Below are 15,495 nucleotides of genomic sequence, written 5' to 3'. Positions count from 1 at the left end.
ATCGAAACCAAATCAGCTTTTTTTCGGGTTGGCAAATTTTTCAAACCGAAACCTAACCAACTGTAGAAAAAATTGATTTAAATCAAAGCAAAATGACTGGTTTGGCTCATATTTCCAGTTTGTTTATTTTGCACACCCCTAGATATAGTATGTCCTTTAAACCAACCTACCTCGTCATTATTAAAAAGAAGAAAAGATTTTGAATTGCTTTTGAAAATCTAATATGAAAAACGTTAAAATATTTCCTCCAAATTTCAATCCTCTTTTTCCCTCAAATTATATAGGTCAATACTGGTGTTTTATCAATCAACTAGTTCTAGTTGTACAGTGATTCATCAAGCCGTTGGACCTCATTCATCTACATTATATGCATTGCATGAAGTGCCTGCATTATTAGATGCCTCCAAGGTAATCTGTCCTTTAAAAATACAAATACTATGAGATTTGCTTTTACGTGACATCAATGTCACAACGGACCAGAAATATTCAATCATTCCGCACTTGTAGATCTTTTGATAAAAAAAAAAACCAAATATGTATTATAAATTACAAAAGTATTACATAAAGCACTCAATAAAAATTTTACACAAAAAAAAGGCCGAAACAAAACTCATGTTTAAACCTTGTCCTTCAATTTTATCAAACATTCAGTCCACTAAAGACAAGGCAGCATACATACATAGTTGCTTTAGCTGTGCACACAGGATCCTGGACGGTAACTCTGACTGATTTCCTTAGTGAGTGACCGTCTGCTTGAACTACTACATCAGTGTACTAGAATCAATCATAGGTTAATATATTGACGCAAGCCGGCAATGTCATGTAATAAAACCAGAAACCGCGCTTTCCAAGTCACAAGCACCATTTCTCCAATGTAACAAGGGCAGAATCCAAGCAGCATTCCAAGAACTTATCCAACAAAATATGCATGTTCTTTTTGAATCTCAAGCTAAAATTGTTAAGTTTACTAGAAGACCATCTCGAAGAAACTCATTAATTATTATACAAATTGTGAGGATGGGTTTCTATAATCCATGAACTCGATATCACATGTATATTGAGACCTCAGTCTGCATGTCTGCTTCCTCGCTGTGTAAGAAATCTCCTGATATCACTAGTGTAAGCAATTCAACAGCAACTGTCACAATCTGCATTTCTGGATATCAACTCATATAAAAGTAGCCCATTTCTTTATTGAAGGTATTGGAATAATAATCATTGTAGTTGAGATAGCCCCAAAAACGGCAAAAATTAAATTCACCATATTTTGGAGACTTGAGATATAGGAGGTACAGATCCCTAATGTTTTTCTCAAATGTAGTTTTGATAGCAAAGACCTGTAGCATTAGAGATAACAGCCATTCAAACAAAATACAATCAAAGGTGAAAAACTTGCACAAGACAATAGAAATCTACAAAATTACCAACAAATCCCAATCATGTCTACCTAATTTAGTTTCTATTGCTTCTACCACATTTTCCCATATTTCTTGAAGGCTCCAAGGTCTTTGGAAATTTGAAGATGTACTCAGTTGGGTACTTGGGTAATTACAGTATTCTGTTCATGAACAAAATTATCCTTTTAAGAAAAAAGAGAGAAACTTCCACAAACTCATTGTTTTGCTTGGAGAGGAGGGCATCAGATGACCAACGAAGGATAACTGCAATTTGTAATTTATTATAAACCTCTAAATTATAACATCATAGAATCAAATACAAATATCTCTGTCAACCTATAACCATAAAAGGTATAGTGAAAAAACACAACTTGGACCACAAATTTCTTGGTTAATTGATACACTTTGAAGATGAGTAATGGGATTTATCAAAATTCTCCAGATAATGCAAGCTCTTTCCAATGGTTATGAGATGCAAATTTCCTCATTTACTTCCACATATCACCCAAACCACAGCTTATTTGATAATGTTAACTTCATGAAGAAAATGGTGACATACAACTGGAAAAAAAAAAAAAAAAAAAATATATATATATATATATATATATATATATATATTACCTGAGAAAAGTTCATCTGAGATCGCAAGTTCAATGAATCTGCACCATTGGCCGGATCATCCAAATCACCTCCAGTGAAACAGTGCCGAAAGTCCAATGCACATTGTAAAATGTTTTTGATGATAAGAGCTACTGGTTTTGTCTCAACAGACAAAAAACATCTGGAAGGAAAAACGTAAGTTTCACTGAAATGAGTCAGAACTAGTAAATTGTGTTTGCATCTAACAGAATCACTACCCAGCCAACACCAACTAGTTTGGGTCCAAGGCTTGGTTGAGTTGTAGAATATCACTAACCCACAAAGATGAGCAATAGTCTGTGAAACACAAATATAGAAGAATCATTATCACTACACAGTAGCAAAGAAAAAGGAGAAACAGTACAATTTGAAAAAACTGTTTCTTCTTTAATCAAAGTATGGAAAATTATGGAGTAGGACTGATATCTCCTATTACCCCATCTAATTTTCCTGATCTTCCACCAGACTTGGAGGAAACACTCCTCGCTAGACACCCTGAACCATGCTCCTACCATGCCTCCCCATCACATTTCCAACCATATTTCAATCATTTCTAAAAATGATTTTCTACCAAGACACTTTTACCTGTCTGGTGTTTTTAGCTGCTAGATGTCATCCAGGTCAGGGGTTTAAGTCTTAAAAGGAGGAAAAGAAGAGACAAGAAAAAAGAGATATTAGGAAGTAGAGAGACATTGTTTGGTAGCACTGGATTCAATCAGGTATCATGGCAAGAGACAACCATGGCTAACAAGGAGACAGTCAGCAATGGACAAAAATGGGAAGAGAATACTGGAAGCAAGAGTTTATCATAGTTAGCCATGGAATGGAAATAAACAATCCAAGCATAGAACAACAAACATAAAGAGAATAAGTAACAAACTAATCAAGCAGGTAACGATAGGTATGGAAAACATAGTTCACGGTCTATATAATTATCCATAAGCAAATGATATGGTGTTCATAACCAGAAGAGAAGCTGAAAATAGCAATAAGCTATTTTTCTGTGAACTGCTTATAAATTTTGTTTCTACAATGGATGCCCAATGGAAGTTATCCATGAAATAAATTATTGACCTACCAAAACCCATAGTTCACAAAAATACTCCATCCAAAAATAAAATGCGACATAAGAAAATATGTTAGATAATGCTAATATTTTTACATGAAGTGAGATTACATAAGCATTGATGAAATCATTACATTCAATGCAATAAAATATCTTGCCTTTGAAAAAAAATACTCATATTTAGGAATATTATTTACTTACATGTGCAACGCATCAGCAAGATATGACATGTGCACTGATTCTAAGTCCAGTATGTCTTTGACCTATAAAAACATCATCCATAAAAAAAAAAAAAACAAATATCTAAATAAACATTAAGGAAAATGATTATGGTAAGACAACCAGAATATTAAGCAACATCACATTAAACCTGATTTTGAAGTACTTAAAGGAGCAATTTCGACATTTACAACCTCAAAATAAAAGATATATCTGCATTAAGTGGTAGAAAGTGTATGATCAAAGTATTTAAAATGTTACGAGTGTCAAGTTAATGCTCATAAGTGATTACTTATTGAGCACATATAGCTCATCCTTGGACCAGCTCTAACCATTTATTTAGCACATATAGCTCGATCACAAAGTAGTGCAGAAAATATGAGTGACCGATGATTGGCACACATTTGCAAGAAAACTGGTACTTCTTTTCATTTATTTAGCATCTAGTTTGCATATTTCAATAGATCAATGCTAAGACAGATGAGATCTGCTGTAGCCACAATCCTTTTGTTAAAAATAAGAGATGCATTATAAGGTAAATTCAGTATCATGGATGAATTGAGAAAATATTTGATTCAGCCTGAGCACATCTGTTCTGTTTTTAAACCTGATTTTGTCCATTTTCTTATTATGAAGTAATCTGACACTTTAACACCAAACTTTTAAACCAGTCACAGACATAAAAACAGAAAAATAAGAAGCAAACCTCAAACCCTAACGTAGTAGCTGTGATCATACACATGCCACCAAAAAGGAACACTATAGATTCACTAACTAAACTCCAATCAAGAGTTGATGCAGGAGCATCCAAGGAGTCCAAGGCAAGCAAACCATCTAATGCAGGAGACATCTAAGAAGTTTAATTAATGAGCTACTTTTAATTTGTTCTTTTGATTAGTTTAGTTTATGATCAGTAATTTTGTCTCTAGTTATATTAACTAGTCATGTGAGTAGCATGTGACTTTTAATGAGTTTCAATGGCTAAGATTAGATGGGATTATTTATCATCAAGGGCTAGGATTAGAGAGCTGCAGTAACTCTAGTACAAAAAGTCTTTTAGACTCAAATTAAGAAGCTGTCTTACTCTTGTTTCAAAAGTGGTTTACAAACCCTAAAATCTATTGTCCTTGTTCTTCGTTCAATCTTGCTGAATTTTAAGTCCTGTTTTGCTGTCCATTCACTGTTTTTAACTTTCAGCACTACATCAAAGTGGTATCAAAGCAAAAGGATCTGAAGGTTCCATTAGGATCTTGTTTATAAACCATGGTTCGATGTGGTAGAGGCCTTCGAAGGGGAAATCAACATCAGCAAACAGAATTGGCGTATGATTGAAAATTTATCACAGACTGTCCAAGATTTACAATGGCAGGAACATGTGGGAGCCCATATGGAGAATCTGGAAAGTGACCACAATCCCTTAGACATGCTAGGAGGTCTTGAGGATGAAAGTGACGATGAAGAAGATGAAAACCCTTTTCATGATGCTGGACCTATATGTCATGTAGAATGAGTTGGATTGGAAGAGCAGTTAGAAGATGCCCTTGATTTAAATAGTGGTGAAATCAAGATCGAAGTTGCTGATTTTCTGGGAAAGATGCATGCAAGAGATTATTTAGATTGGGAAGCAAGCCTAGAGAATTATTTTGAATGGAAACCAATGGCAGAAATTAGGAAGCTGCTGTTTGTTAAGGTTAAAATGAAGGACACTGCAATTCAATGGTGGAAGAGAGTTGAAGAGGAACGTGCAAGTAAAGGCAAGCCGAAATCTGCACTTGGGAACACATGCAATAGACTTGTATGAGAAATTTCACTTACTAAAGCAAAATAATGTGAGTAGAGGAATATACTTCAGAGTGCAATAACCTTTATTCTAGGGTTGGTTTACATGAGACTAACTAGCAAATGGCTTCCTGCTACCTTGCCAGCTTCAATCAGTCCGTTAGAGAAGAGATGTGAGTGGTCCATTTTTTTAATCTTGAAGATTATCAACAATACGGTTTAATGGCTGGAAAATGAGTGGTACATTGAGGTGCAAGAAGACTAATGTAGGATAGGGCTAATGGTAGCTTACAAAGTAATACTAATGCTATTTGAGCCTCTCGAAATGATCAAACAGCCCAGCGGAGCGGTCATGGGGTTGTCACAACCAACAAAGCAAGTTGGGGAAGCATGACAAATATTGACAAGGGAATGAATGCACTGTGATATGAAGCAGAAAACATTTGTAGACCTCGTACTTTTAAAGTGGACAACAGGTCACAAATTCGGTGTTTTACTTGGGGTGAAAGGGGACACAACTCTTATGCTTGTGCACAGCGAAGGGTGAACTTACATGAGTTTGAAGAAGTAGAGGAGACTCCAGAACTTGTTTATGATGAATATATTGATGAGAGTGAAAAAGTTGATTTCACAGATGAAGGGAAAGATTGACGGCAACATAGCATTATTAGGACATGTGTTCCCTGTGGTGGCAAGTTATGCGATCTAATAATCGATGAGGGAAGCATGGAGAATGTTAATTCAAAGGATGCAGTGGAAAAGCTGAACTTGCCTACTGAGAAGCATCCTCATCCCTACAGAATCAAGTGGCTTAAAAGGGGAAATAAGATACCAGTTACATTTCGATGCTTGGTCAAACTTACAATGGGTGGTGAACTTGATGATGAAGCTTTGTGTGATATCATGTCAATAGATGCTAGTCATATTCTTATAGGCAAACCATGGTTATGTGATCATGACATGGATCATCGTACTGAGCCTAATACTTATTATATAGAGGTAATAAGAAGTATAACTTGCATCATCTTAAGGAAGAAGTTAAAGAAGAAGTTGCTAGTTTTTCTACAAGCAACAACATTAATGGAATTTTATCAGCTGAAAAATCTGAAGCTGAGTATAGAAATAGGAGTTATGTATGCATTGGTTAGCAAACTGGTAAAGGGTGACCAGATTGGAGAATCACATGAACATCGTGTTGAAATTCAGCAAATATTAAAAGAGTTTGAAGAGCTGGTTAGTGATGATTTGCCAAAGGGTTCACTGCACATGAGAAGCATCCAACATGCCCTTGATTTGGTTCCAGGAAATCATTACCAAATCTACTAGCTTATCAAATGTCAGCTATGCGACAAGCTAAGATGCAAAGACAGGTTGAAGAGTTGCTTGCTAAAATAATAAATAAAAGCAAAAGCCATGTGCTTGTCCAGCCTTACTCCTAAGAAGGATGGTTCTTGGAAGATGTGTGTGGACAGCTGTGTTATGAACAAAATCACTGTCAAATACAGATTTCCCATTCTTGCCTAGAAGATATGCTTGATCAGTTGGCTGGTTCCATAGTATTTTCTAAGATTGACTTGCAATGTGGTTATCACCAAATCAAATTGAGTGGTGATGAATGAAAGGCTACATACAAAACACTGGATGGGCTCTATGAGTGATTATTGATGCTTTTTGGCCTTTCTACCAAGCACATTTTTGAGGGTTATGACTGAGGTACTAAAACCTTTCTTGAAATCGTTTGTCATTGTTTATTTTGATGACATTTTAATTTATAGTCAAGCCAAAGAGAAGCATTTGATTCAGCTGCACAAAGTTTTAGAGGTGCTCCGTAGGGAGAAGCTTTTTATAAACTTGAAGAAATGCTCTTTATGGTGCAACGAAGTAGTATTTCTAGGATTTATAGTTTCAGCAGATAAATTGAAACCAAATCCTAATAAAGTACGTACCATTATGAAGTGACCAACTCCGCAATCAATCAAAAAAATTTGAAATTTTCATAGGTTAGCCTCATTTTATAGGAGGTCCATAAAGAATTACAGCTCCATTACGAGTCCTATAACTAAATGCTTGAAGAACAATTTTGAATGGTCAAATTCTGCACAGAATCTTTGAACAAAACAAGACTTTGATGACAAAAGCAACAGTTCTAACACTGCCACATTTTGAGAAGTTCATTGGGGAGTGTGATGCATCGCATGTGGGAACTGGGGCTTTTCTCAACTAAGCTGGAAGGCCAATGGAATTTTTCAGCAAGAAGTTATTTGATTCTAAACGACGGCATTCCACCCTTGACTTAAAGTTTTATGCTTTGATGCGGGCTATTCATCATTGGCAACATTATTTCGCTTAACGGGAGTTTGTGGTTTATTCAGATCATCAGGCGTTGTGGTATTTGAATTCTGAAAAAATGCTTAATGAACATTATGCAAGGCAAAATTCTTTTCTTGATGAGTTCAATTTTTCACTAAAATACAAAACTAGAGAATCAAGTATAGTGGTGGATGCATTGAGTAGACAATCTTTACTTCAAACAAGGATGACAAATTATAGGCTTTGAAGAGATGAAACATCAATATAAAACTGATTCATATTTCTACTAGATTATTGATGAATTACAAGAGCCAGAAAATTCAAAAAAATTGCCGTACAGGTTGCATGATGGCTTTTTGTTCAAGGGAAGTCAGTTATGCATTCCAAAGGGGTCTTTATACGAGAAGATAACAAGAGAACATCATGGTAATGGCTTCAGAAAACGTTTGGCAGGGAAAAAGCATTGGCAATGGTGGCTCATTGTTATTATTGGCCGAAAATGTATAAAGATGCAGACAAACTAGTGCAGAGGTGTTCAGCTTTCCGATTTAGCACAGGGAAATCTAAAAATACTTGTATGCTCCTTTTCCTGAACCAGAAGCCCCATGCATTGGGTCTTTCTAAGACTACAAAGGGAAATGACTCCATTTTTGTTGTAGTGGACCAATATTCAAACATGGCATACTTTATTCCATAGTCTAAAATTGCTGATGCTATAGATGTTGCTGAGTTATTTTTTAGATAAGTGGTAAGGCTATATGGTGTTCCAACTTCCATGGTGTCTGACAGGTGTCAAGTTCATGGGGCACTTTTCGAGAACTTCATGAAGGAAACCTGGGACTCAAACTAAATAGTCGAGCACGTGCCACACACAAACAGATGGTCAAACAAAAGCAATTAATCGGAGTTTAGGTAACATGTTAAGATGTCTTGTTGACAATAATGTGACGACCTAGGACTTTGGTATACCCCAAATTGAATTTTCTTACAATAATTCAGTTAATAAAACCATAAAGAAGACACCTTTTGAAGTAGCGTATAGGCTTAACTACATGTGCTTGATTTAGTGTCATTGCCACAGGAAGCTTGAGCAAGTGATGATAGAGAGACCTTTGCAAAACACATTTAGCAGATCCATGAGGAAGTAAGAGCAGCCTTATAAGCCAGAAATGAAGCTTATGCCACTATTGCCAATCAACATCGATAGGTCCAAGACTTTGAAGAGAGTGATTTGGTACTTGTGCATCTGAGGTGAGAAAGGTTTTGAAAGACACTTGTCACAAACTTAAATCAAGGAAATTCGGCCCATGTAAAGTGTTGAAGAAACTTACTTCAAATGCTAATTTGATAAAGCTGCCACACAAATTTCAAATCAGCCTGATCTATAGTGTTTCTAATTTATATTGTTTAGAGGGATTTGATGGAGAAGTGGCTACAAGAGCAGATCAAGTTCATCAGCTACCAATAATGCAACCAAAACTTATTAAAGACATGTTGGATAGAGCTATCAAAATGGGCCGGCCCTAAACTGGTGCCAGAGGCTAGGAAGGTGGTCGAACGGGAAGACCGAAGAAGAGAGGAGGTCGGAAAGGACAATGAGGGCATTGGGGCCATCGCCATCCTCGCAGCGGAGCATGCGGAGCTAGATGTGGTCAATGACGGAGATGGCGAAGGCGCTAGAGAAGTAGACGATAAGGCGAGGGACTTCGAGGTCAGAAGAGGATGCTGAGATGGGATGGGATGTTGTATTGGATATTGTATTGCTTTATCCTATATAATTATGCATCACTTTCTTAAAATTTGTTCTTTATTATAGGCATTAAGTATTAGCTTTTTCAGAAAGTTTGATTTATTTGAAATTTTAATTTTGATGCTTAGCACTTTGACACAAATGTAGAAAATAAAAGTTGAGAAAAATCAAACATAAATTCCACCATCATCCATAGGTTTTCAAGTAAATCAGGATGTTTACCAAAACCTTGCCTCCTTAAGATAGAACCAAAGTTTTCATAGCCAGAACCGGGACCCATGTAAGCCGGCCTGCAGTACGAGTCGGTACGGATCCATATCGGACCAAATCGGTGCGAACCGACATGGCAAAGAAGGGAAGAGGGAGAAGAAAGAGAGGAAGAGAGCGGGGGAGAAGGAGAGGAAGAGAGGGAGAGGGAGAGGGAGAGGAGAGGGGGGAAGAGGGAGAGGAAAAGAGGGCCTCGAGCTTCTGAGCTCGATAAGGCCGGAGGGAGGGAAGAAGAGAGGATGAGAACTCATCGGATTACTGGAGGCCCTCGGAGGATTCCGGACGGGCGGCGATGCCACCGCAAGCTCTACGACGACCGATGAGCTAACTCCGAGAAAGCGAAGGGTGGCCAAGGGGCGGCCGAGGTTGGAGAGCAAAGGAGGCCGGATTCGAAATAGGGGTTCGCCCCTGTTCAATTTTTTTTGGGTTAAAACGGGCAAAGTCTGCAATTGCGTTGCCAACTTCACCTTATTTAAAAAAAAAAATCGGCTAAAATCGGTAAACGATTTGCCGACTTCAACTGAATTTTTTTGAAAAAGAATGAGGTATACAGCAACCAAGTTGCCGACTTCGCTCGTTAAAAACCACAAAAAAAAATGAAACGGAAGCCTTCATCAGCTCGTCTGGCCTCGACCACCCTCAACGCTCGCTCACCGACCGTCGGAGAAGTCACGTCAACATCAGCATCCCTCCGGTGATCCGTAACCCCAATCTCCTGACCTCCCCCCTCTCTCCTCCCCTTTCTCCACCATTACCAAGCTCGACAGACCTCGGATGGCCTCCGACGGCCGCCAGAGGCCCTCCCTTGCTCTCTTCTCCTTCTCCCCCCTCTCTTCCTCTCCTTTTTCTCCCTCCCTCTGAGACTCCGTCGTGCCATTTTGTACATTGAAACCGGACTAATTTCCCATCGATACAGTTCGACACAGCCTAAACCATCCAATTCGAGACGGTTCAAAACCTGGATAGAACTAAAGAAAGAGCTGACATTTCAACCCACTAATTTTCAATATTTACAATCTTGAAAGGATAGAGATTCAAGATATTTTTTCTTATGGTTTCAATATATCTGTTCAAACAATCTGTTTGGACCTTGTTGGACGGTCTTTGCACATTTTAAAGCATGTCATGCTCAATCATCCACTCGGGGTACTTTGGTCATTCTGTCTTACTACTGAGGTGTGCCCTAACAATCTAATACAATAAAGGTGTGGATGGTCAAAATACTTTGCTTCACTCTTCTTATTTCTAGCTTTTCACTTTCTTTTCTTTTACTTTATTCATAATTATGTTACATTTTTTCCATATGTCCAAATTAAAAGACTATCCAGACAGGTGTTTATTTCAAATATGCAGAACCTTGTTGTTCAATTGGAAGCTATAAATGACAGCTAAACTGTAGTTTGCTTTAAAACGCATAGAATAGTGTGTAAAATTCAGGATCTTCATGAACCATATAGAAGTTAATATAAGTTACGACCTCACTTCTCCTGCACTTTTGAATAAACCTATGTTCTAGAATAAGAGAAGTAGCTCCAATACTCCTGTTCGTTCATCATTCCCCCTTCTACCAATCACCAATATTGCTATCTCATCTTCCTCTCTTCTCTTGCATCTACTTATCCCTTACCCTTCTCATGTATTTTTCCTTCTCATCTTCTTCTTCACCTTCCCTTCTTGCTTTAATTTCTACTTATGCTTGCCTTATTAGTGGCTTCCCTTTTTTGTTTTCATTGCTCCCTTGTCCTCTTCTATTTCACCTTCTTGCTTTTGTTTTTGTCTCTCTTTCGTTCCTTCTTCCCTCGAGAAGTTCAAATACCCAGGATTCACTTGTCTGTATTGACAATCTTCAATGTGTGTTAAACAAAAACCATATATGTTGAAGCGAGAAATTGTAAGGCGATACTTAAGCATTAAGAAGTTGACATATTCGACAATAAGCAAAACCAACCAACTATTGCCCCCCCCCCCCTTAGGCATCTTAAAAAGTATCCTGTCGTAACCCATAAGATGAATGAGGACACATGTTTACTACGACAAAACAATCAGCTTTCCTCATTCAACATGAAGCATGTAAATCCTTTCTGACATTAATGCATAAGGTGAAAATCACTCCACAAAGCAGGGATTCAAGTACTGGTTGGTATGGCCCCATACCAGTGGGTATATACCACCCATAATGACCTATATCATCACAAGGTACCGACTTGCTGGCAGAAAGTATGTTATCATGGGAGCCTACCCTCATTGTTAGAACCATTCAAGTATTTGTACAGTGTAAGTGAGTAGAAATAGCAAGGACATAAATTAAGTAATTAAGCTAGATGGCATTAGATGCCAAACAAGTATTTATACCTGACGCTTGAGGGAATGTTGAAACCGGCACCATGACACATCTGATAATTGGGAGTGAACATATTGTTGGAGTGTAGAAACAAAGTGATTTATTTGTTGCCTAGAAATAATGAGAACAACATAGTAAGCTCAAGCTGCTTAATGTTGGAACTTCTATAAATAAGATAATGGAATGGATAAATGTATATGGTTTCTGTTTAATATGGCATGAAGCATACAAGCTAATATGGCATGAGATAACATGCAAGTTAATATGGCATACATAGATATATGAGGCCATTGTTAGAACAAAAGTTTCGGTCAAAAGCTAAAAGCAGTAAGATGTCAAGACAATCCTCCACATGGAGTTAAAAGAAAGTTTCGCCAACAACACAATGTTATTAACTTCAGAAAGATATTGTTACCTCGGTGAAGCTTATCCTATAAAACTTCCAGCTCTTTAAGATGACCAAATTAGGTTCCTGTACAGAAGGTAGGGCCAAGATATTGACAGGTGCACAGAGATGAAGTAAAACAGTTAGTGGATCTTGGTTGTGTAAATATAAGTACTTAAGGGCTTCAATAACTATTGCTTTGACATTTAGTGATGCCGCCATGCTGGGAGCAGCTTTCTATTGCTGTTTTTTTCAGCCATCATGAAGTTACTTTGCATCCCTTAGGCTACTAAGATAGCAGAATTTACAGAGTAAATTCCTTTTAGTGAAGCTTTGAAGCTTTGAGTGGATTTCCATGTTCTCAAGTGGTTTAGGTTGCTATATTTCATTCTTCTCATTATTCATTTACTCCCTCGTATTCACTTCCTTAACCATCTCTTCTTAACTTGCCTCTTTCAAGATTTTCTACAGCATTAGCATCAAATCTTAAGATTGTCACATCAATCAAGTTTTTAAATCCCATGGAACGGAAGTCTCCCAATTTCTCAATAGAACAGGACATCCTACTATCTTGTCCCATCCCAGCAACAGTCCCAATCATACATCCTACAGGATATCCTCTATCTTTCTCCCCTTCTTCTTTCCTTTTTTCTTTCTTCCTTTATTTCTATTGTCCTTTCTTTCCTCCATTTCTTTTTTTTTTCTTCTACCTTCCTTTCTTTCTTTTTCTTTTTCTTTCTTTTCTTATCCCTTTCTTTCTTTTTTTTCTTTTTCTTCTTCTTTCTCTATCCTTTCTTTCTTCTTTCTTTCTTCTTTTCTTTTTCTCCTCCCTTCCTTTCTTTTTCTTCTCCCTTCCTTTCTTTCTTTCATTTTTCTTTTTCTTTCCTCCATTTTTCTTCTTCTTTCCTTTCACTTTTTTCTTTTCTTCATCTTTTCTTCCATTCTTTCTTTCTTCTTTCTTCTTCTCTCCCCGCATGGATGGATTTTAGAATCCCAACTCCATCCAAATCCCATTTTCTCACAAGAATAAGATGGGATAGCCAAGATACCACCCATCCCACCATGACGTAAAACCTTGACATCAACTATATAAAATTAATTAATTGGTGCTTAGATGTATGCCTTAGAAGCTAATTAGGCCGACACATATAATCATTCTAAGGGCATAGTTTATAACCTTGACTTATTAATGAAATAAAATTCGGATTATTTATTCGTTCATATTGTGTAATATGTCTATGAATCGTCCAATGAATTAACAAGATGACACATATTCTCAAGAGTTAAAAATTTGAGGTATGTATCATTGGTGGTTAATTAATAAACTGCTCCCGATCATAGGATCATCACGGAGACGGTGATCGATCCAGATAAATTGGTGCATGGATCGCTTCCTTATGGGTAGATGAGTCTCGAATCTACAGTGTGGAGACACTGAGCGAGAGTGCAGATGCTTGTTAGAGAATAAAGGTATTGAGCGTGACCAATAACTACCTTCTCGTCGTAACATACTCGATGCTACAGTAGTGTGAATAGTTCTTCGACCTGTAGTACCTCAGCTATTCACAATGAGATTGCTGTAATTTGACTACACCATAACTCGATCTCCTAGTCATACGAAATTTGGAGGTATATTTGACTGCAGTAGATTCATTGTAAGAATAGGGTGTGCACCTATAAGGGATCTATCAATTCTGATAGTTAGAGAGAAGTCCTATGAGGATCATGAAACTGAGTTCGAAAGTCCATGACCGTGGCAAGTGTGAATGATGGAAAGAAATTTTCATGAGAATTCACTAAGAACTTAGATTGATTGAATCTTATATATGACAAGATCAGATTAATGAGTTATCCATAACCTTGGTCTTGTCGAAACTCACGATAAAAGAACCGGATTACATGGCAATTGCACCTAGAGGTTCATCTATTCAGTTCTACTAAATACCACTACATACTGCTAAATGTCACTGATGGATTGTAGGATCAATTGAGAATTATTCTGATGAACGATAATTCTCAAATTGACTGAATTGAAAAGGATTTCAATCCATTGAAAAGAGTTTCAATGATATTGTTGATGGAAATCACAATATATTCTACTACTAGACAGAATTGAACCTATGGGTTCACACAACAAGGGATTTGATCTAAAATTAATCAATTAGACTCACATGGTCCAATTGGGTTAAAAATTTGAGAAATTCTATTGGATTTAAAAATACTATGCTAGCACATGGTTAAACCCAAGTCCTCTTTACACTTAAATTCCTATGAGATGGAGATTGGACCAAGTCAATTGCAAGCATTATGGGCAGCCAAGAGTTGGTTTTGCCTCATAAATAAAGTTGGAAGAAATTAGGCTTAAGCCCAAATGGATTGGATCCATGGCCCCTTGACTTACTACGACAAGGAATTAGAACAGAAAGATGGGGCGCACACCCCATCTGGTTTTGGCATCAAGGAGAGCAAGTGGGGGCGCCCCAAGAGTCCTAATAAAAATTGATTTTGGATTCCTTATGAGATAAGGATCTGATTTGATCAAATTTCTAAACCAAGTTGGACTCTTTTTGGCCTATAAAAGGGGCTTGAGATGTGATCTCTAAAGACATAAAAAATAAGAAAGTGACCAAAAACCCTAGCCTCCCTAGCTCTCCACGCTCCACTCTCCCTCTCTTCCTCATGCCCACGCCCAAGGATTGGGCATCTTGGTTTTCATGCCCAAAGATTGGGCGTCTTCTTTCTTCTATACGCCAAGGTTCGAGGTGCTGATTTGAGAATTCTCTCGTCTTCTTCCTTCTTCCTTGAAGTTGCTTGCTGGTTTCTTGGTGAAGAAACAAAGAGGAGCCTTCCTAGATCTATCCCGTGGATACCTATAGAGGCCGAACGCTTGTGCGACTTAAAAAAAAAAATCAAAAAAATATCCACGATCATCATTTACGGTGAATAACTACCCATGCAAAGATGAAGATGAGATCTTCATGTTTTTATTTTAATAAAATTTTATTTGCTGCATATAATGTTGGATGTATATCCTATAAGCCAATATGACTGACAAATTGTCATACTCTAAGATACAAATTTGTACTTAAAATATTGATTTGATCAATAAAAGGGCATATTTTATTTTTATTCAAGTGTGATGTACCTTTGAATCGTTCATGGAATTAATGCTTATGATATACATTCTCAAGGTATTAAGAATTAGAAGCATGTATAAGTAATTCTTAAATTACTTTCGATCAAAATATCATCATGAGGACGGTGATCGATCCGGATAGATCGACACACAGATCACTTCCTTCGAGGTAGATGAGTTTTCAATCTACAGTGTAGAGATACTGA

At 37.2% G+C, this 15,495-nt stretch overlaps 1 protein-coding gene across 8 annotated transcripts in view; it reads right to left on the bottom strand.

The window, feature by feature from the left end:
- Nucleotides 1–482: 482 nt before the first annotated feature.
- LOC105061295 (uncharacterized) overlaps nucleotides 483–15,495 on the bottom strand; it is a 41,314-nt gene continuing 26,301 nt past the window's right edge. For 2 of the 8 annotated variants that reach the window (XM_073261845.1, XM_073261853.1), the window contains 4 exons: nucleotides 11,780–11,879; nucleotides 3,304–3,365; nucleotides 2,019–2,178; nucleotides 484–1,337 (listed from right to left, as the gene is read on the bottom strand). In XM_073261845.1, coding sequence (XP_073117946.1) covers nucleotides 1,164–1,337; nucleotides 2,019–2,178; nucleotides 3,304–3,365; nucleotides 11,780–11,879 — 496 coding nt within the window. In that variant the 3' untranslated portion in view covers nucleotides 484–1,163. The other 6 variants (XM_073261863.1, XM_010945298.3, XM_073261854.1 and 3 more) reach the window with 6 other exon arrangements.

Source organism: Elaeis guineensis, chromosome 1 (assembly GCF_000442705.2).
Source record: "Elaeis guineensis isolate ETL-2024a chromosome 1, EG11, whole genome shotgun sequence".
NCBI classification, from domain to species: Eukaryota; Viridiplantae; Streptophyta; class Magnoliopsida; order Arecales; family Arecaceae; genus Elaeis; species Elaeis guineensis.
The sequence above is the reverse complement of the archived record's forward strand: the minus strand, read 5'-3'. Positions and strand labels throughout refer to the sequence as shown.